Source organism: Triticum urartu, chromosome 7 (genome assembly GCF_003073215.2).
Source record: "Triticum urartu cultivar G1812 chromosome 7, Tu2.1, whole genome shotgun sequence".
Classification (NCBI taxonomy): domain Eukaryota; kingdom Viridiplantae; phylum Streptophyta; class Magnoliopsida; order Poales; family Poaceae; genus Triticum; species Triticum urartu.
Window position 1 is genome coordinate 677610876 of NC_053028.1, and position 22609 is coordinate 677633484.

General features: G+C 45.5%; 3 protein-coding genes and 1 pseudogene across 3 annotated transcripts; 2 read left to right on the top strand and 2 right to left on the bottom strand.

Moving 5' to 3' along the window:
• The first annotated feature begins 3237 nt into the window (after window positions 1-3237).
• Window positions 3238-4153, top strand: LOC125524271 (chaperone protein dnaJ 8, chloroplastic-like). Its single transcript, XM_048689349.1, has one exon. It carries the CDS (start codon window positions 3523-3525, stop codon window positions 3985-3987), a length of 465 nt encoding a protein of 154 aa, XP_048545306.1. The 5' UTR covers window positions 3238-3522; the 3' UTR covers window positions 3988-4153.
• Window positions 4154-5286: 1133 nt separating this feature from the next.
• On the bottom strand, window positions 5287-10714 carry LOC125520369 (annotated as a pseudogene).
• Window positions 10715-14105: 3391 nt separating this feature from the next.
• On the top strand, window positions 14106-17003 carry LOC125522391 (ubiquitin-NEDD8-like protein RUB2). The gene is made up of 3 exons (XM_048687451.1): window positions 14106-14359; window positions 16366-16625; window positions 16720-17003. The coding sequence occupies exons 1-3, from the start codon at window positions 14267-14269 to the stop codon at window positions 16826-16828; spliced, it is 462 nt and encodes a 153-aa protein (XP_048543408.1). The 5' UTR covers window positions 14106-14266; the 3' UTR covers window positions 16829-17003.
• A 3048-nt stretch (window positions 17004-20051) lies between these two features.
• On the bottom strand, window positions 20052-22129 carry LOC125522493 (probable N-acetyltransferase HLS1). Its single transcript, XM_048687554.1, has 3 exons — window positions 21868-22129; window positions 21487-21662; window positions 20052-21265 (listed from the first exon to the last, which is right to left on the bottom strand). The coding sequence occupies exons 1-3, from the start codon at window positions 22096-22098 to the stop codon at window positions 20413-20415; spliced, it is 1260 nt and encodes a 419-aa protein (XP_048543511.1). The 5' UTR covers window positions 22099-22129; the 3' UTR covers window positions 20052-20412.
• Between the last annotated feature and the right edge of the window lie 480 nt (window positions 22130-22609).

A 22609-nucleotide genomic window follows, 5' to 3' on the forward strand; every position in this document is an offset into this window, starting at 1 on the left:
CTTGACTGGGTGTGCGGGACTGTGTGTCCTCGAGTTTAAATACTCAGCCGCTCCAACCAGACGTATAACTGAGACAGCAGTTGGAACTGGTCTACCAAATCATTGTCTTCACCGAGCTTACTGGTTCTATTTCCTCAACTCTTTCATTTCCTCATAACTGTGTTATATGTTTGTTCATATCTGTGTCTGAAGACTTTGACTGAAGACTTTCTCAATTTCCTCAGTTCAATTTCTTCAGTCTGTTTGTCTTCATCCTGTGTTATCCTGTGATTACGCTTCCTGTACTCTGTGCCTGTCTTCATTTCATCATGATGACTATGCTTGTATTCTGTTGTGTTTACTTTTGAGTACTTATTCCGCTGCTAGTAGTTCTTCGCTAAGGAATTTCCTCACCTGCAAATTCCTCAGTGAAGAATTTCATAAAAATTGCCTATTCACCCCCTCCCCCCTCTAGTCGATATAACGCACTTTCATTGGTGAATCACAAAATTGTCAAATTACAAATTTTGAATAAGTTGCATCAATTTAAAATATGTTTGTTGCACCAAAAAAATCAAAAGCATTTCTGCATATGGTAGTACTTGTGTGATGTTGATTTACAAAGTTCCAAGTTCAAATGTTTTTTTATTTGCGAGAAACGAAAAATAGAAGTTTGCCCGCATGAACTTTGATGCAAAAATGTATGGTGAGGAATAGAAAGTGTAACTATATGGCAGTAGAATCACAACTTTCCCCCATTGGAAACCTAACTGGGTTGTCAGCTCCTGAGAAGCGGTGGAAGGTAGGAGGACAACCAGTAGCAGGGACAAGCCACCCGGTTTTGCAGCATTTGTAGTGAAGCTGGACACAAGAGCACGACGACGTGCCCGGACAGAGGTGACACGCCGAAGAAGCCGAGGGAAGGAACCACATTGCCCCAACTGTGGCGCAGGTGGGCACCAGCGGTGCACATGACTACATGAGGTAACCAAAATATCATGCTTCACGTAGTTCCTCCCTACTGAATACAAATTCGGCTCGAGGGGACAGTAATGTACTCCCTCCGTTCCGAATTACTTGTCTTGGATTTGTCTACATACGGAGGTATCTAGAATTACTTGTCTTGGATTTGTCTAGATACGGAGGTATCTAGCACATACCTCCGTATCTAGACAAATCCAAAACAAGTAATTCAAAACAGAGGGAGTAGGTAGCTATTGTATTATGTGTGCATCCGGTGTGTTTGGAGCAATCCCGCTACACCTATGTACTGCTCTATACGGGATCAACGGGTGAGCTTTGGTGGAATTGCTTGATTGGATGGAAATTAGGAGACGGAACCCATGCAGTTGAATTTAAGGGGTGGGTGGGCAGGGGGTGGAGAGTTTAGTTATGAGGGTTTCAAAGCAATTCAGTAAATCACAAGTAGGTGTGTTCTGCTCATGGATCAATGATTTTCCTAATCATGTGTACATTTTAGGTAACTGTGTTGTGAGCTACGTTGAGTGGATACTTGGATACATATCAGATATGGTGGTATGTCCAATAAAACAATTTAAATCTATTAAGAATGATATGCAGTAGCCCCCCCCCCCCCACCCCCGCCCAAAAAAAACCATGCATTTTTAAAAATATATATATCAACCAAACAGGTAAGACATAAAAAAAGTACGGAAATGTCATGATATTTGAGAGAGACATCATTTTGTTGTTGTTTTCTTTAAATCAAGTTAATCAACATCACCAACATTTTTATATACATAATTCTCACTTCATGATTTGAGAGATCTTTTGGGGGTTTCCTAGAACTTCTCACATAATTGGAATCGATTATTTTGGTCAGATGTTTATCTTTCCCATATTTTAAAAAAATTATTACATTTTTAATATTTACAAAAAACAAAAGGAAGTACATTTTCTTTGGACTTCAAAAATCTGACCTTTGCTTTTCCATCTTTCTTAATTGGTGTGGAAATAATGTAGCCATCATGACGTCAATTTGAACCTTTAAAGTTCTGGAAAATTCAAAAAGGAAAACAGTCCCATAGGTAACACTTGTATCTAGCATGTGGCAAAAAATCAAATGAAAATTCATAAGACACGATGATAAAAAGATAAATATTTGGCAATACATAGTATCCAGTCTAAGTTGGGCTTTGTATTTGGCCCATCATCAGCATTGATGCCAATTTTTCATTTTTATTTTCAGTTGTCTCAAAAAAAGTTATATTTTAATTTTGACTTGAACTTTTTAAATCATATATTGATTTTTTTTCTATATTTCATATATTTTAAAATTTTGGAACTCATGAAAAAAAATCAGATCCATATGCACAAGAAGTTCTGATGCACCAGACGGGGGAGAGTTGTATTTATCCGGTTTTACAGAATAAAGAAGTAAATCATCTAGTTTTGGAGTTGAGGTTTGTAATATCGAAAGTACCATTATGCTCCCGGGTGCAAATGCAGCCGGGTGAACAGTAAATCCTGAAACTATTTTAAAATCTGATTTTATTTTTTTACAAACATTCTTGAGTGTTCTCCGGGAGTTCTTCTCCCTAACATTTTAATTTTCATGAAGTGATCACGTTCTTGACGCTTTGGGTAGGAAAAAAAACTAGCAGCCAAAAACGCTTCAAAAAAGAGCTTTTTTAGAGTACCCATTTTGTTTTTGTTTTTTTGGCGCTGAGCACATCCAATGCTATTTCTTCACAAAATTTTGCATGGCAAGTAGTAGAACACTCCGACATGTGTGTTGTAAAAAAATTAGAATTTTGAGATTTTGTTTACTTTTTTTGAATTGTATTATTTGAGGTGCACAAGCAACCGGAAGGCGGGAACGGAGAAACTCCATGTCGTTTGTAATAGCATGTACTACTTGGTCAATTGTTGAGTGCTGAAAACTTAAATGGGTCTGTCTAGGACACATCGAAATGTGACAACTCTGTTTGTGGTTTAGTTTTTTTGTTCTAGTTTTTTTTTCTTGTTGCTGCATTATATATTTGTGAGAGCTTAGATATGATATCCTTAAAAAAATCTAGATGTGAATTAGACAAACTGAACTTAAATACACATCTTTCACTTCAAAAACTTCACATGAAAGCTTTCTTTTCTTTTTCCCCAGAACAGCCAAAAACAGCTCCCTTCCTACGGGGTATCTCAATCCAGTCAAAACGGGATGGAAAAACGGAACGGATAGTGACGCCGCGGTGTCTCCCCGTCGTCAAGTTTCGTCCGTGACAAAACGTGCGAGCAATGGCAACGTGGGAAACTCCGGCAAGACAAGACAACCGTGTCCCAGACGCGCCGCTCCTTCCGGCGAGCCAACCGCCTCCTCCTCCATCCTATAAATCCCACGCGCCACCACGCGGCAGCCTCATCCATTCCAAGCACCAACCATTCCAGCTCCACCACGCGGTCAACAGCGCGAACGCATCGGGAGATCCAAAGATCCCACAGCTCCATCCCCACTCGTTCCGATCCATTCATTTCACCTTCTCGTGATCTCTTGGCGCGTGTGGGTACAGCCATCAGGCATCAGCCATGGCTGCCGGAGGAGGAGTGGTGCTCAACCTGCGCGTCCCGTCGGCGTCAGTGGCGCCGGCGCGGCGGTGTGGGACGGCGTCGTCGTCGTCGGTGAGATGCGGGGGCGCGCGCGGGGCGGCGCCGGCGAGGCATACGGGCGGGGCGCTGGAGGATGACCACTACCGGACGCTGAGGCTGGCGCCGGGGGCCACCAGGGGCGATGTCAAGAGGGCCTTCCACCGCCTCGCGCTGCAGCACCACCCGGACGTCGTGCGCCGGGGCGGCGGGGACGGCCAGCAAGACGACGCCATCGACTTCCAGCGGATCAACGCGGCGTACCAGACGTTGATGAGCAACATGCGGGAGGCGGAGGCGACGCTCGAGTACTGGCGCCGCCGCTACGGCCTCGCCGACGAGGACCTCGACCGCTACCGCCACTACCTCAACGACGAGGACGCGGACGACTGGTTCGCCGACTTCTGAAATCACAAGGGCCGCGGCGATTCTTGCCATGGCGGAGGCAGCACTGTAAATAATTTGTGAAATGTGACTCTCTGCTTCTCTCCCTTTTTTGTGGAGCAGAGATTGTAATTTGAACATTCTTATTTTCATTGTGAATATAAGAAAACATAGAAGGAATTAACCTAAATTGTGGCCCATGATTAACACCTCTTCTCTTTGGATATCCATGGAAGGGACGCCTCTTTCATTTTCAGTGATAGCGCCACACTGGCACCGACTGCTGGATGCTTTTAGGCGAATTGTTTTCAGTTTTGTAGTGTATAAAATTTCAGCCATTTGTTTTGCTTCATCCTCCGTCTGTTTTCTTCCACAGCAACTCTTCTCTTCTTCTCCTGAAACTCACTCTGCCTCGTGCAAGCTGAGCATGTGTTGCACAAAGATGGCATTTGAAATGCTTGTCATGTGCTGTTACACTATATGGGTAGAGGATTTCTGGAACGCACCTCGATTTAGATCTAAGAAGGCATGTTGTTACTCGAATATGCATTTTTATTAATACGAAGTACTACTCATGGATAAATATACTCCATGTATATCAAAATATAAAACAACGGTGTTAAAAAACATCTTATATTTTAATACTGAGGGGTACCTCCCTAAGTGCTCACAAACTATTCAATTATCATCCTCCCAAGTTCATATCAATGATTAGTGCTTATGATATCACAACCCTTGATCCACACAAGTCGGTATTTTGAGGGTGACGTGACTTTAAATATGGCGAGCGCTATGCGTCGACCGTCTAATACCTCCCAGCTATCTAGCGCCTCGTCCATCGTTGAATGAGGTAAATCAGAGCCATCCATCCATCTCCATCCGCTGCAACAACAACCATGTTGCAAAGCTGCGCTCACAACATCAACGAAGTTGCAAAGGTTGCTGATGTTGCCGCACACCAGCCTGGACAATCTTTGCAACATGCGCTCTTGCAGCCGCGACATAACCCTCTTTATGGTTGCTTCCGACCATTAGACCTACGTCGAGTGTGGCGGCTGCCTTCACCGTGAAATCCATTGCCACCAGCCACTCCTCTATCTGCTCCATCCCTCATCATTCATAGCACATCGTCTCATCGGTCGCAACATCCGCCATTGACGATTGCAACATGTAGTCACAATTGTTGCAGGGTCAGTTGACGTGCTTGCAGTACTGCCGCAACATTTATTGTTGCCGTTTGCAGAATCCAGTCGTGCATGTAGCAACACAACTACGCTAATGTCACTTTACTAAGACTTTGTCAAGTTTCAATCGACTGAGTTCTTTCCACACAATTCTTTATATGCATGTAAAATACTCCTTCCGTTCCAAAATACATGACCCAACTTTGTACTATAAAGTTAGTACAAAGTTGGGTCATCTATTTTGGAACGGAGGGAGTACTAGGCTAGGACAGCTAAGGTAGCACGACCCGATGATGTCTTGAATCGAAACTGAAATCCAATTCGGACACACCTCGTCGTGATCGTTCCTAGGAATAGTAGGACCAATGCTATCTTCTTGTGGTCGTAGCTGCTGGCTGGGAGAGGAGGTTCAGCAAGCTGAGGAGATGCCTCCTGCTTGGACTCCGGCAGGGTGGAACCGAACGACCACAACAGTATCCGGTGCATTCCGGCGGAGAAGCCGATCGCCACCTCCTCCGGCAGATTTCGGCGCAGATCAACGGTGGCACTGACCTGGTACAGGGCACCGTCGATGAGGAGAGCAACAGCCAGCATCCTGGAGTCGTTGTGGTATTTCACGGTGGCCTCCATGACACTGGACGTCGTGAGGTTCTTGCCCGGCCATGTCGCCGTCGTGTGCGCGGACGCCGTGGAGTTGGCGGAGCTGATGTCGATGCCGACATGGTTGGGGAAAGCGTCAAACTCTACCGTCACGACGGCCGGGCCGCCGCCGGCGCTGCTGCTGCTGCGCGGGAAGTCCACGGAAGGGAGATGGCCGAGGAAGAAGGTCATCCTATTGCCTGGCTGCTGCGGCGGGCTGTCCTTGTCTGGGGCGATCCGGAAGGAGAAGGCGGTGGCGAAGCTAGCCATCTCGCCGGTGGCGCCGTTCCATAGCGGCACCTTGTACCGGTACGATGCCCAGCTGTTTTTCGTCAGCTGGAGCGCCGGTGGACTCACGAGTGCGTCGCCGGAGACGACAATCGACGAGCCGGCGGTGGGGTCGGAGAAGTCGAGGGTGAAGGAGAGCGAAAGGACACAGCTTGGCGCGTGGTAGAGGCATAGCAACGACGTCAGGACTAGGGCGGTGGTCGGACGACGGCCGGAGGCCATGGCTGATGGCTTGGCCGTGGTGCCTGGGAAGGAGGAACCATGAGGAGCATCATGAAATAGGGAATGGGATTTAGTGGGAGAGTAGTTAGTTGTCATGGTCAAATTTAGAGCATAAATAGTGCACACGAAAGGAACTAGAGAGCCCACGGATTGATTGATGGTGTTGTCGTTGAAATTTTCTGGTTAAGGCCATTAGATTACACGGGATCAAGTCACCATCGTACTATCATATAGCTAGTGGTCGTTCAACAAAGCAGTTGACACACTTGACTTTTTTCTTCTTCTTATGTTTTTTTATTTACTCATCAAGTTGTTTTTCCTTGTTATATACCGAATATAAGAGGACAAGCAGGTTGAAGAAGTTCACAGCCATTCATTCAGAAGCAACACATGTCAAGTTCACAACCAACATATGTGAAGCTCACAGCTAACATACAACTAGTACTCTAGGTCACAGCCACAACTTGCTATGGGACGACAGTTACAAGGCATTACAATGTACTACTAAGCAAACTAATAAGAGAAATATGATTACCTGACTAAGCAAAGAAAACGACCGCATCGCTTTTTTGGTTAAGTCGTTGCCTGCATCAGGTCTGCAGAAAGACAAGGCCCGATGTTCTTTCCTGGCAACAGGTGGAGAAAAATGAGTGAACTGATCTGATCACCTGGACGCCTCCAGAGGTTTAACCGGCATAGTGTAGGGAGAATCCCAATCCGCATCGAAGACGTCCTGCAGCTGCGAGACGATGGAGGGGTCGTACGTTCCGAAGCTCACTCCAGCCGTCGTGTAGAAGTAGTCCCAGATGAGGTTGCTGGTGCCGATGTTTGCCCTCACATCGCTGACGACATACTTGCCGTGGTTCACCCGGGTGAAGTCGGGATAACGGTTCCCTGTCGCGGCGCCCTGAGCCAAGGCAGGTCCGGTTTCGTTGTACCCGGGAACCAAGTAGTACTTGACCTCGACCTTGCCACTGCAGTGGTTGTATTTCGAAGATGCGCAGAGGATGTTTGAGTACAGGAGGCTCTTCAAGTACTTTTCAGTGCTTGGGATGAAGTGTGTCCAGTAGGCTACGAGCAGCCTAACTGTTGCATTCTTGGAGAATATTACCTATCAATGATCAGGTTATATTCAGTTAGTAGATGAATTCAGCATTGATAAGTACAGAGATAAACTGTCCAGGAGATATTATTTTTTTGAAAATAAAATGTCACCAGGCTGCTTAACTAGAGTCATGTAAGGTACAATTCCACAAAGTTCTGGTGTTGAAGCTTTGGCAAATAGCCAACTGGATAGTACTGATTACAGTGCTCATGTAGTCATGATAGTGCCAAATTATTTCGGTTGATCTACAAATTTGATACTGTATATTAGATGTCACCTTGCAAAAAAGGTATGATTATATCCAAGTATCCCAATTTTACTGAAACTACATGAGACTCTGTATTGCCTGCATAATTGGCATAACAAATGCAACTTAAATACCTCTGATATCGCTGACGACAAAGATGGCCAGAACACAGTTTCAGAAGCATACTGCGATTGTCCAAGCCAGTCCATAGTACTTATCCTCACCATTCCCCCAGAATTGACAGATTTGATGGTGTCGACCCAACCTTGTTCATCTGCCTGGAACTTATCAAACGACAGCTGGAAAACATGAACAACTTGAATCAGCATCAGATTCAGAACATGTGTTACAATTTAGAAGATTATTCCTTGGAAAAGTGATCCGCATGTTTTAATTTCACATAGTATGATAAAATGACGCGTAACTGGAAATCGATCGTTAACGCCAAGAATCATAGAGCTTGAAATAAATATTTTACAGACTTGCCAACTGTTGTAGCAGACATTCTCCTTTTCTTCCTTAAGGGCTAAGGCAGACTATGTGAGGCAGCCAGGCAACCCAGAAAACAAATTTTTTAAATGGTATGTGCTTTAGAAATTCAAGTGTGTGGCTGTGTGCTAGAGGCTATGTTACTACAGTACCAAGTGACTGAAAATTGTATGGGTTAGTGTCATGATACTACTTCCGATATTCCCTTGCTTGATACAAAAAATGAAATCTATTCCCTTTTTCTTCAGAAAGAACACAATATGAGGCATTACCTCAGGTGGAGCAAACGAAAGATAGCTCAAGTGGTGTTCTTTACTGGATCTCTTGAGCCCAGGGGTTTCAATTAAAACATCAAGCAGTTCAGGATTGGCAAGGGATGGATAGCCGTCGACATACGGGACATCGACAGAAAGTGGCAGAGGTGACCTGGTGCATATTAGAATTATTCAACCCAGGGAAACTGACAGAAGAATTAGAGTACTTATGCCTACTAATAATGTTTAGGAAATTTATGAAACCATAACATGCCTTCAAGTAAAAAACAGTAAATATTGTATCCATTTAACATCAAGCAACAGTATGCACATTACATCGATGGTGAACATAAAAGGAACACAGCTAAATGCTGTCAGCAGTTTGACAAAAATGTTAGCACAAGGACACAACATACAAAGTACAACTGCCAGGAAGTTATGGATAATATGATGTCATGTAGGTAGGAGATAGTTTATTTTTGTACTGGGTAGTAACTGATTATCAATTACCAATAAGGCTACAAACCTGCATCTTTGTTCAGGTTGTAGGAAATGTGACCAACATGGCACCTTTCTAAAAGTCTGCCACTTCTTATCCCAGGCAATTTTGGTGTAAGTGGTTGAATTGAGTGTTGAAAGTGTCCAAAGATTTTGAAAATACACCTCAACAGTTTTTGCTATCTGTGGACAACCAACGAAATAAATCCCCAGCTCCTTCACCTGCAATAAGAAGTCAAAGTACTATCAAACAGATTCAACTTAACGAACTTGTTTTTTCGGCATTTTTCTTCAAACTACAATGTAAATGCAGTAACACTGTACCGCTAGTTTACTTTCCAGTATACCTGGGTAAGGGACTTCCAATCATTGTTTGCAGAGCCAATATACACATCCTTTTTGTCAGATATCCAGACTTTTGCATGCAGAACGCCGGATCCCCACCAATCCTCAAAAAGTACAGTTACATTCTGAACGTTTGGCCTTCCTGCAGCGAGGTTAGCACTCTCTTGGTCGAAATCAGGAGCAAATCCAGCGTGCTGCGCGATCCTGCAAAGATGATACAGTCGTTAACAAAATGAATTAGACTTGTGCGCACACATACTAAGTTTCCTTCTCATCGTTCTTTAACTCCTTTCGCTTGAATGCTTCCATGGCAGTTAACTGCACAGTGCCAAAACCAGCATTATCACGGGCATGCACCTATGTTGCTTCTCACTAACATAATCAGGACAACTAACTTCCTATTGCACGGAAATCACTGTAATGGTACTAACAACTAGCACTTGAAAATTTGACATCAACCCTTGCCTGATTTGGACCTTGCGATCTGCAGCTTTCTCAAGTGCGTTGTAAACCCGGCGCCCCTCCTCAGCCCCAAACTTCGCCATGTCGCTCTCGGAGAACCCGTACTCTCCTGATTTCGGGTTCTTCGGGTGTGCTATGAACTGCCAGTATTGCGCGAGGATGTCAAGGCTCTCTGTCGTGTTCCCCGATAGCCACTGGAGCACGTCCGCTGCGGATCAGCAGCAATAACAAAAGTCAGCTAGTTCTGTATCAAACTATCAATTCAGGCAACTAACATAAACAGATAAAGTCCATTCCATTCGTCCACAACTTTTTTTCGCGTGAAGTCAGACAAGGAGCAATTTTAATTAAAATCACACATGTTGTCAACAACACTTGTAGTACCGCGCGGCGAGAAGCGCTGAGCTATGCTGAAACCAAACACCACCACTCATACATCAATGACTGAATCCTACGTGCACCTGCAAACAGAAATTGCAATGGGCACGGCCAATTGACCGGACAGGCGAACCCATCCATGGAATGTGCGTCCTATTAACTCAGAACGCATTTGCATTCACAGCAAGCTGAAACAAAATGCCGTCTTAGAGAACCCAGACATTTTTACACCTTTCGAAACGCCTTATCCTACACATCGATGAGGAATGGGGTGGTAATCGAGGAACGAAGCCCCAGGAGCCAAACCGCATGGATCGACGGCGAGAACAGCCGCGCCGACTAGAGGGGGGGGAGGTGGGGAGGGGGAGCCGGTGGGTACCTGTGGCGAGGACCCCCGGGACGCGGCGGAGGTGGGGCATGTCGGTGGGGATGGACTGCACCAGCCACGCCTTGCAAGACTCCGCGGCGCCCGCGGCCGGCGGAGCTCCCCACAGCGCGGAGACGGCGAGGAGGAGCGCGGGCAGGAGGAGGTGCCGGCGGCGACGAGGCGGAGGAGCCATGGCGCGCGCGCTCTCTCTGTGCGGCGGCAGCGCGCGGTGTGAACGGAGCTGCCCAGTGGGGAGTGGGGCCTGGAGATAATCCAAGGGGGCCAAGTCATCCTGCTATGGTTGTACGGCCCTGTAATTTTTTGTCTCGACTCAGACGCTGTAAAGTTTGTTTGAATTTATTGAAAAAATCGTTTTCTTCAAATTTGATCAAATTGCGCCATTTTTCTTGAGATAGAAAATTATAAGCCATTTTTAAGATCTTTCTGAGTAGTAGTTTGTGACTAGATTTCTTCCTTCAGCCTTCGAGTCGGCAAATTTCAATCAAGATCTACTCCATCTGTTCCGAATTACTTGTTTTACATTTGTCTAGACACGTCGTATCTAAACACGGCAGTAATTTGAGACGCAGGTAATACTTTTTTTTAAGGATGTCTTTCTCCTCAAGCAAAAACAAAAAAGTAAAGCCAAAGATGCCTGCCCTGTGCATCTCGTTTCTTCCTCCCACTCTTTCATTTCTGAAAGTGACAGGTTCTTTTTTTTCTTTTTGAGGAAACGCTGAAGGTTCTTCTAAGCCCGAGCATATTCTCGCGGCAAATAACGCATCTTTCGGATTGTTGATTTTTCCCTTGTGGGAGCTATATCTCACTTATGTGGAATGTATGTTTCGCTCGCCTCGGGCGCAACACGACTTGGCCGGCCCACTATTGTAGCAGTTTGTGCGTTCTTTTCTTTGTTTTCTTTGTCCGGTTCTTAATTGTTTTGGGCAGATTTTTTTTGCGTGGGTTTTCTTTTTTGTCGTATTTTCACTGTTTGGGTTGTTTTTTTTCTGTGTTTTTCATTCTTCACCGTTTTTCTTTGATTTTCTTTTTTCGTCGTTATAATTTGGTTTCCCTGTTCTTCATTGGTTTTGCTTCGTTCATTTTCCTTTGTTATATGTCAGTTTTCTTTGTTTTTACGAAATATGTATATGACAACTGTGTGGCAGATTACGAAACTGCCACACGCATCCAACGCTATCAATTCTTTTCCGATTTCCTTCCTTTTCCGCACGACCTCTCGATTTTTTTCCTTTCTCTCACGTCCTCCTCCGATTTCTTTCCTTTCCCGGGCACACCCGTTCGTGCCTTCCTAATTTTTGTAATCGTCATTTATGGCCCCAGATGCCTTCTCGATTTTCAACAAAAATAATGCTTAGACTAGGATTTGATCTCTGGTCTACAAGTAATTAACAAAGGAGGCAACCACCTCATCTATGACACTCATTGTTGAACATTCTAAGGGAAATACTGTTTTTGACATGTTTTTGCCTTTAATATGTTAGCACTGAAAAACTTTTTGTTTCAAGCATCGTGATAACTTTGATCATTGGGAATAAATTTGTTGAACTCGCCCCCCGGTAATTTCTGTAAATAGCACGATAACATTCACGCCATAGACCTGATAATTTAGATACAAACACCGTGGTAACTTTAACCATTGGGGAAAACAAATGTGAAAAGATACCTGATAATTTATGTGTAAATAGATGGTAATATACGCAGCGCACATCTGATAACCAAGGTAGAAGCACCATGGTAACTTTGACCGTAGGGATTTTTTTTTTTGAAAAGATACTCCGGTATCTTCTGTGTAATTAGCACGGTAGTATACCTCCCTCCCCTGACATTTTTATGTGTAAATAGTATGAAAACATATGCACTGCGATAAGTAAACACCATGATAAGTTTTTGACCCGTGGAGGGGGAGGGGGGGGGAGGGAGGAATTTGTTGCTGAAACATATCCCTGATAAATTTTGTGTAAATAACATGATATTTTAAGCACTACGGGCTTGATAGGTTACCTAGAATCACCATGATAACTTTTTGCCCCGGGAAAAAGTTGTTCAAAATATCCCCAATAATTTTTGTGTAAATAACATGATAATATAAGCACCGCATAACCGATAACTTGCAGTATAAACATGATGGTAACTTTTTTACCAAAGGAAAATATATAAGTTGTTAAAAACATACACTCGCCTCGCGCGTGGGCCTCTTGGATGAACACAATACATGGCGTGCCACGGGAAAGTCACATAATGTTTAGTGTCATGAGGGGCACACGTGCTATAGGCGTGATAAGTTACGCAAAAACATCATGGTAATTTTTGACCTATGAAAAAAGCTACCGAAACACACCCAGATTTTTAGGTGCAAGTACCATGATAATATACGAACTGTAGACCCGGTAACTCATGTACAATCCCCCATGGTAACTTTGACCGGGGGGAGGTTGATGTACATATACCCTGATAACTTATGTGTAAATACCACGGTATTTTACACATCGAAGACCTTATAACTTGTGTACAAAACACAGTGGTAACTTTGAAAGGATGTAGTTGTTGAAGCATAGTACCTGATATGTTCTATGTAAATAGCACGGTAAGTTATGCAACACATGCCTGATAACTTGCATACAAATATCATGGTAACTTTGTCCTGAGAAGAAATCATGTGGTAGACGTGAAGAAGTGACAGTTTTCTCGGGGGTGAGCGCCCGAGAGGTGCGGGAGAAGCAGGTTTCTCAGGCGAGCCTATGGGGTCATTTGGGAAGAGGCGAGGTCAAAGAACGAGGGATCGTATGGTACTTTAAAATGAAAGAAATAGAGGTGTGACAGTTTTGTTTATATGGCACACGTGTGCCAAATATCACAGTCCTTGTTTTTAATGGGTTTCTTTGTTTTTCTTCAGCTCTTCTCTTTTTTCTGTTTTGTTTTTTTTGTAGTTTTTTTTATCACACAGCTAAATTTTTAGTACATGAAACATAATATAATTTTTTTAGTGTACATGTATAAACAAAGTTGATACACGTTGCCATTTTTCAAATAAACTACGTATATATTTCTTTTAATACATGTTTTAAACACTTTTTGTAATGCACAGTCAACATTTGTTAAAATACACGTTGGAACATTCTCTGATGGTAATAAACATTCTATAGTTTTTGTAATGTGGTAATTTTTTGTAATATATTTTCACATACATAATTTTAAATGTATGAAGTATGCTTTTATACTACGGGAACATTTTCTTACATTGTATACACATTTTTCAAGCGCACATGCACCCTTTTGAATCGCAGAAACATTTTATTCGTTGTCGCTCAACATTTTTTTAATAGCAGCGGCATTGTTCTTATACTATGTTAAAAAGCTAAAAATGTGTATTGGAAAATTAAAGTTATGCTTTTTAATATGCTCATTTAAGATGTAAAAAAAGGAAATTTGGGTGACATCAGCGAGACGACCCACATCCCTGTTGGGCCTGCCCAGCACTGGTCTCGCCCGTTTCCGGGCCAATCCGGATATACATACATACACGGCGGAAGTAGTATTTGTCGTGTAGGCCTGGCCTTTGTCGTGACCGGCCTATACCGAGTCGGGCCCGGCCCACGCCCGTCCGACCTGGGCTCAGCGGGGCCTATTATTATATGTGCAAAAAAGAGACGGCCGCACCCACCCTCAATCATCGTCGTCGTCGTCGTCGTCGTCCGCAACCAATCAATCACCAGCGAGCGACCTAAACCTCCGCTCCGTCTCCGCCTCCGCGCAAAACCCTAGCGGATCCGTCGACCCCGCGGAGAGGAGGGAGGGGGTCCGAAGATGCAGATCTTCGTCAAGACGCTGACCGGCAAGACCATCACGCTCGAGGTCGAGAGCAGCGACACCATCGACAACGTCAAGGCCAAGATCCAGGTCCGATTCCCCCCTCCCATCCCCTTCCTTCCCTTCTTCCTCCGCAATCGATCTCGGGCGAGTCGCGCCTCCTTAGATGCCGGCCCCGCTAAGTTTCGGGCGGCGAGGGTGGTTCCTGCTTTTAAAGAAAAAACATATATATCCTCGTACGGTGAGGATTGGGGGTGGCTTCAGAGATCTCGTTTTGTGTGGCGCGGCGTACGGTCGGGATCGTCAGTTTCGGTGTTGCGCAAATTGACCTGCGGTTCATAGGTGTCTGACAGCAACCAGATACCGTTGCTGTGCTCTGCTTTGCCGTGAATTGTGTCTTTGTGCTACCGTCCTGCAATGTACTGCAACGTGACGATCAGAGGATTCTGTGAAATTGAGGAAGCAGCAACTGTAATGTCGTTCACCGGGATGACGTGCTGATGGTTCACTTCCTTTCTATCGGGGGAAAGCATGGCCTTAGGATGTGTTTGATTGGTATGAGAATTGATACATGATTACCAGTAGGATGTCGTTTTTTTGGATGTTAATGTAGCTTAGATAGTCATACAGTATCAGTGACCAGTAAACTGATTGAACCAAATATGTTGGCTAGACAGACTGATTGAGCACAAGGTGTTTGCTAAGCAATTTCTTGGAAAAAATGTCTATATTTACTCGACCGCTCAGCACAAACTAGTTGGTGCATACGTGAATTCTTTGATAAAGCATGGAGTTTATTCACAGGTTTAGCTTTACTTGCATCCACAAGCAGAGGTAATGCAACAGTAAATTTTCTTAAATAATGTTCTTAACATTTAGTAGTAATTGTATTGGTTAAGCTAGGCTGGAGCTACTGACGAGTCGAGCTTGCATAGCTCACGCTCACGGCGCCTGAGGGCAGTCCTTTGCCTCCCATTCATTTTCTATATGCCGCACCAAGACCCATTTCCCTACATGCCAGCTTCCAAGTTGGCCCTGTTTCGGCCCATCAATTGTTGCTACAGCCAAAGATGACTCATTTAGTACAACTTCTCCTGTTTAGTAGGTTCGTGCTGGAATGCACACTTTGAAAGAATGGCTTGCGTAATGGACAGCGCGGTTGAGCGCCTGAACTGCTACAGCCTGCAGGCTTGTGTGGTAATAAAATACATTGTTTCGGTGCCAGAGCTTACCCCAGCTGAGCTCGAGCTTTACCGAGCCAAAGACGAGCTAAGCACAAGCTTTTCTTTAAGCTTGTAGTGTGAATTGACCTCAAGCCAAGCTGTAGGTGTGCTCATGATCAGCTCTCTGATGCATGACATATTTTGGGAGAAGGGATCAACTTTGAATTTTGGCCCTTTGTTATGTTAAATGGACGACCAAGGCACTCTAGATCCACTTTCGGTATATAGCTTAATATTATGCTTGTTCCTTTTATACTAGCACTAGGTAAATGCACATGTGTTGCAGCAGAGCATACATATTTTGTAAGCAATCACAGTTATTTACCTGCCATTTTATTGATTTGATTACCTGCCATTTTATCGATGTGATACCAAAAACTGACTTTATCTGCCAATCGACACTTATTTGACTACCAAAGAAAATATATTTTATTTGATAGTCAATTAGTGTGGGGGCAGTTACGATGGTTTTCAAGGATACCGATGGGAGAAGAACCAGAGATGGGAAGGAAGAAAATTTCAAAACAGGGAGGGGAGGAGGGGAGGGCGTATGTGAAAGAGGAGAATAAGTGAAAGAGGGAATGCTATTCATTTCTTAAGTAAGAGAGAATAATAAGTGATGGCTGAGCTATTGTTGTGACTTTTCATTGTTTTTATCTTGTCATGATATTTGATGTTGAGTTTATTTGTATATAAGATCTCAATGACATGTGTTGAATCGAACTTGAATGGACAGTTGTTTTGTTTCCGTGTTCCTGCCTATCCTTTAGAGAACCAGCATCTGGAACTGCATCACTAAAATACAACAGAGTTCCAGTTCCTCATAACAACGATACAACTGAGTAGCTGACATACTTGGTTTATTTACTTCAGGACAAGGAGGGCATTCCTCCAGATCAGCAAAGGCTAATTTTTGCCGGAAAGCAGTTGGAAGATGGGCGAACATTAGCTGATTACAACATTCAGAAAGAGTCGACGCTCCATTTGGTCCTGAGGCTTAGGGGTGGAACTATGATCAAGGTGAAGACACTTACTGGGAAGGAAATCGAGATTGATATTGAGCCCACTGACACAATCGACAGAATCAAGGAACGTGTTGAGGAGAAAGAGGGTATTCCACCTGTTCAACAGAGGTACTCTTGATAAATCTGTCTCATTTAAGCTTGTCTTTTCAAGCTTCACATTAATTAGCATTCACTTATCTTAATAAATCTGTCTCATGTCCAGGCTCATCTATGCTGGGAAGCAACTCGCTGATGACAAAACTGCTAAGGACTACAACATCGAAGGTGGTTCAGTGCTCCATCTTGTGCTTGCTCTGAGGGGCGGTCAGTAGATGCAACCTCGACGTGGACCGTAAAGGCCATTTCTACCAGAACTTGTTTGCAGACCTAGATCTGTGAATTTGCCGGTTGATTGAAGTGCCATGTAATTGACGCATTTGTGAAGTCAGCTGTCACCTGTACTTGGATGGAATTGTTTGAACTATATGCTTGTCCGTTATCATCTGATTTCTGGTTGCTCTGAATCATATCTTCTCCTTAATCTTTTCTTAACAAGATCTCGCCAATATGCTTATGATTGCTTGCGGCAACTCCATGTGATCACCAATAGTATAGCAGTGAAATTGGTTGATGATCGTAAGGGTTTTAAGGTTGGTATAAGTTGAGATCTACTGACACTTATCTAAAAAATGCCCCTTTTGGGTAACAGAGACTTGCATGTTATGTGAACCTAGACTTTTTCCATGCCTATCCTGTGCAAAGCATCTACTGGCACCATCACATAGGATTCCATTCTTCTCTTTATCACAGTTGTGAATCCAATACAACAACATTGAACAGTTCCCTACAATTATGATCAGTGCATCTGATGCCTCATTGCCTAACATAGATATACCTGCTCTGTTCACAAGACATTTCTTCATGTCTATCCACTGCGAAGTGTCTATTGGCATCATCATCACATAGGAATCCAAGTCTGTTACAATTTCTGTGAGATGAGACATTTAGAACTACACCTTTGAACAGTGCCCCCACATGTGTGACCAGTGCATCTGATTCCTATTACGTATATACGGTACAAGTGGCTGGACATAAACTGTACAAGTGGTGTGGCCTTGCAACCTCCACAGATTCTTGTTCAACGCACCTGAAGATGAAGAGATCATCTGAGTGCAGCGCATAGATCTGCTGTCAGGTTAGCTCCCTAGTGCATTTCTGATGCAGCAACTGAAGTAAGTGCCTTCCTTTAGAAAAACTGCACACCAGAAAGGAATGTTCCTCCTGTTGGACTGAAAAGAATTGGGGTTTGAATGTTCCTGTCTGGTAATGACATTAGATTTTTTTTCTCTTTTTTGAATGGTAGCGCAAAAGGAAAACTATGTCATATATATTCAGCAGTGTAAAAAGGGTTTAGATATTCCTTTTGTTTTGTCTTTTCAATATTCCTTCCAACATATCTTTGATATTCTATTTGGAATTTCCCCCTTTCTTTGGTCGGTGCATCATTCACGCACCCGCAAGCAACCTGAATGAATGTAGAAGGCGATTTATGTCTCATCAGTTATGTTTTTTATGTTTATTATTAGTTCTGATGAGGGCATGCCATGTCTTATCACATAGGCTTATGCTATTTGTTCTGTTAGGCAAAGCTAGAAGGATTCTGTGATAATGCTGTCCAAAAGGAAAATAGAATTCTATGAGAATTGAGTGAATGACATGCTAATCTGTCTATAAGATTGCTTCCCCTTTCCCATAGCTGCTGTCCTACTATTACCTTTCTACATGCTAATTCAGTTTCTCTAACCTCATTTCAGGGAAGATGTCAGGAAGCCAGGAATCACAAGATATGGCTTTAATTCTCAAGTTTCATACAGAGCATTACCCTTAAACCCCGGCTTCTAATCTCCGCACCGCCCGCCTAATTGCCCGCGGCGCCGCAGAAAATGAGCGGCGGTTAGTGAGGTGGCCATGTACACCCCTCCTGCGTTTTGTAATTTGTTGGGGACCAAAGCTGGAAGGAAGAACCCTAGCACATGAACAGGGCATTTCTTACTCCCCTCCTTCCTCCTGAATGGCTGCAACTTGAGGAAAAACACCTTCCCTTTACAAAAGCCTCCACTGCTGCATACATTACTCTGTTAATTATCTTTTGACCAGGTTCATCGATTGGCCGGAAGCCCAGGACCATCAATCGCTGCAATTCCCTAACCATTTCCCCTAAACCTAAGTAATTTTTACCTACTTTTGCCTAGACAGGTCCTCCATGGAGGTACCCTGGACCATCCTGCAGGTGAGTGAGCTCCTTGATAATACTATTCCATATTAGGATCCATACGAGGAGCACTTGGCTGATTGGTTCTTCTCCAAGTGGACCATGCATTGATCAGATCGTCACCATCAGGCCACCATCACCATGGCATCATCAGCATCATCATCTCCTCCTCCATGAACTGAAAGTTAGTAGGGCTTGTCATTGGCGCGGCACGGAGATTTCCGCGTGATCGTGGAATATTTGTTTGATCTCGCGCAGGATTAAAGAAGATCTGCCTCTTGCAACTGGGATATATATGAATGTGTGCAAGACCAGCAGGTAGGTAGGAGGGGTGGTTAAGTTTCTTAATTGTTACTAGAGGGGACTTGGACCGGCCTAGTGGCCAGTCAAGTCCAGCATCACCTCTCTCCAGTGGTCTGCTTGATTAGTCAAAGGTAGATTTGTCTGATGTCATGTGTTACTTAGCCGGGTGAATCCTGCTTGCTTTCTTTTTACCCACTGTCAAGCTATAGCTAGGAGGAGTACTTCGATTAATTAATGCGCAGTTGAATGTGTCTTTTTGATGCTCTTAGATTAGATTTCCTGTGAGGTGAGTGTGTGATGGGCATCTTGGTATGTCACTGTCCTGCGTAGATCATCACAGAACCCAAATGGTTAATTGGTTAGTTAATTGGACCCCATTATCTCTAGTGAAGTGTCCACTAGTGCAGGATGCAATCCTGTGTTGTTCTTATGCAGAGGCACAATCTGAGTAGTCCAATGACTTGGCTTGCTTTTGTTTTCAAATTCGTTGGACTCGGCAAATCATGGCCTAAACTGTCATATTCATATCTTGGAAGCATTTTGCCTCCGGACTAGTTCTAGGAAGTACAAAATAAAGTTTTAGAAGTTTTTAAATATTATACAGAATCAAGTACATGCATTTTACATTTTGGTTTCAAGGTAAATAGGTTATCTTTATGCACTGGTGCGGTAAATAGGTTATAGGTTATTTTTACGCGCCGATCATCGTACCAATTCATATTTATGAACCATGCATACACGGCAATGAAACAAAATTTTGATTTCCAGAAGCTGTTTACGCGATAATGAAATTGTCGAGGAAAGAAGTGTTTGTGGATACGGTAGTTTAGGGGTTTAAGTGAGTAAAAGAAAGTTAGATAAAAAATGAGCCAACCCAATAGTTTGGAGGTGATTGCAGGAAGATATCTCTTCTTATTGGCTCACTAAATGTTGTTTTCGATCACAGTTGCTTCGAGGAATTGACAGGAGCACTGCCTTTTCATTTTTCATTGGGGAAAAATTGCAACTGCGCGGTGCGGTTTTAAGATGAAAATATTGACTCATTCTGCCATGTATGCACCGTGAACAACTGAACATAAACAAGGTAGCTAGCGATGCATTGTTCATCCTGGCTGGTTGAAAAACAAACTAAATAAATCAAGTTTAAGCTAGTTTTAAAATTTCTACTTGAGTAGCACGACTGAATTAAGCCTGGGGGAGTTGATGCCACCGGTGGCAAGGCAGGTAATTGCCACCGGGTGCAATGTACATGTCTGTCAAAATTTGGCAGAGGACTCTGCCTGCTCCTGCCTATATGCCGTGCATGCCAATGGCAGTGTCAATGGCATTGCGGCGGCTACGTCAGAACTCGCGGGGGTCGACGAAGAGCACGCTGCCCGGCGGCGCCGACGCTGGCCAGTCGGAGGAGGAGGCGGCATTGGTGTCGGAGAGGTTCTTGATGCACCAGACGTCCTCGTCGCAGGAGAAGCGTCGCCAGCTCGGGATGGCGGCGGCGGCCGGGTCGTCGGGGCTGAGGTCGGCGGCGACGACGCCGCAGGCCGGGTTGTTGCGGGCCATGTTGTGGGCGTGGCTGCAGAGCGTGCGGAGCAGGGCCGGGCCCTCCGGCCCGGACATGCTGACGCCGTAGATGAGGTAGGCGCCGAAGGGGCGGAAGATGTCCGGCACCGAGGGCACGCGCAGCCACGGCGCGGCGCGGTCCAGCGCCCGCACCGCGGCCAGCGAGTGCCGGAGCAGCGCCGGCGCCCCGTCCACGCGCAGGCGGAGCGAGCGGGTCTGGTCCCAGACGCTCAGCACGGCGAACGACGGCGACGGCGCGCCGGCCCCGGCGGTGCGGCCGTCGGAGCTCTCGATGGCCACGAAGGTGCCGAGGGTGAGCTTGTGGGCGAGGAGCGCCGGCAGGTCGGCGGGGAGGAACTCGGTGTCCCGCGCCGGGAGGAGCCGCGCGTAGGCCGCGGCCGCCAGCGTCGGCGGCAGCTGGAGCACGCGGTGGCGGCTCGTGACCGGCAGCCACCGCGCGTGCACGGGGCGGCCCAGGAGCAGCGGCCGCCGGAACGGCTTGTACCCGAACCGGCCGGTGAAGAGCGCCAGCGACGCCTTGTTGGACTGCGTCGTCGCCATGGACGCGTGCGCCGCGCCCCGCTTGCGGCTCCACTCCTCCGCCGCCTTCACCAGCGCCGTCGCGATCCCCAGCCGCCTGTAGCACAACCCCATAAAAACACAGCCGCCGTCAGCACGCCATTGCTCAAAAGAAGAAACTTCCACCAGTTGCGATTAGGCAAGAAGGGAAAGCGCACTTGTAAGCAAGCAAGAAAGAAAAGACGGCGCGCGATATATTAGGCCGCGCATGCATTGCGCACGCGCGCCGGCCGGCCGCCATGGCCGTGTGAAAAGATCGAGGGAAGCAGAAGTAAGTACCTGTGGGAGGGGGAGACCCTGAGGCCGAGGATGAAGGCCACCTTCACGTACGCCGCCGCCGGCTGCTGCTGCTTCGCCACCGAGCCGGAGGAAGAAGAAGACCCGATGCTGCCGCGGCTGACCATCTTGATGCAGGCCTTGATGACGCCGACCATCTCCTGCCCGCACTCAGCAACCTATACACAGAAGACATCCATGGATGGATCGATCACAAGTTAGTTAGTTACCGATCTTAATTACACCGCATGCACATCGATCACGAGCCAATTATATACGAGCTAGTGCTACTACTAGCTATAGCAGGGGTCAAGCATGGCTGCATTAATCTATGGATCATGATCAAGGAAGGCGATTAGTTAGTTAATAATTACTGCGTCGTACCAGCATGACGTGCTCCGGCGCGTGGCGGACCCTGGCCAGCGGGTCGCCGATCTGCTCCACGCACAGCGACATGCTCCTCTTCTTCTTCTTGCCGCCGTCGGCCTGGTCGCCGGAGAGGCCGACCTCGCACCGCCGCTCCAGCTCCTCCACCGCCGGCAGGTCCCGCTCCACGTCCAGCTCCCTCACGGTGACCTCCACCGCCACCCTCTCCATGCCCACCTTCCCCGCCATGGTTCCCTCTTCTGCCTTCTCAATGGCTATCTGCTGCTGCTGTTGCTTCTTCTGCTCCGATGAGGGGTGCGGCGCCATATTTATACTGCGGGGAGACGAAGGGGAGGGCTTAGGGATGACCCTTGCGTTCAATCCCCACTAGCTTTTAGCCTTCCGACGCTGGGACGTGGGGCCGGAGAGAACAAGTGTGATCGACCGATGCAAAGGGAGAACAATGCCGCCTTTTGAATAATAGCTACGCTACTGGCTGCCTTCTGCTATATATTTACAATCCTCCTTCCAAAGGAATTAATTCACTTCCAACAATTTCGTAGAACGTTGCACCACGCAAACATTATGGTTTATAAATAGCTAAATTTAGACATTTTCCTAACATATCCAAGGCTAAAGAAATTGATCTTATCGAGTGAGTCTACATGTACAATCGTGTAGGGTATAGACGTTGATGATAATGTGTATAAATATCGTACATGTACAAGGTATGATACGTATCCCTGTATGAGTACAAGGG

Bases quoted from the DNA above. Each gene is read 5' to 3' on its own strand.
- LOC125522391 (XM_048687451.1), top strand. From the start codon at position 14,267: ATGCAGATCTTCGTCAAGACGCTGACCGGCAAGACCATCACGCTCGAG. The intron at 14,360-16,365 runs GTCCGATTCCCC...TATTTACTTCAG, and splicing joins ACGTCAAGGCCAAGATCCAG to GACAAGGAGGGCATTCCTCC. The intron at 16,626-16,719 runs GTACTCTTGATA...TCTCATGTCCAG, and splicing joins ATTCCACCTGTTCAACAGAG to GCTCATCTATGCTGGGAAGC.
- LOC125522493 (XM_048687554.1), bottom strand. From the start codon at position 22,098: ATGGCGGGGAAGGTGGGCATGGAGAGGGTGGCGGTGGAGGTCACCGTG. The intron at 21,663-21,867 runs GTACGACGCAGT...TTCTGTGTATAG, and splicing joins CGCCGGAGCACGTCATGCTG to GTTGCTGAGTGCGGGCAGGA. The intron at 21,266-21,486 runs GTACTTACTTCT...GTTGTGCTACAG, and splicing joins AGGGTCTCCCCCTCCCACAG to GCGGCTGGGGATCGCGACGG.
- LOC125524271 (XM_048689349.1), top strand. From the start codon at position 3,523: ATGGCTGCCGGAGGAGGAGTGGTGCTCAACCTGCGCGTCCCGTCGGCG.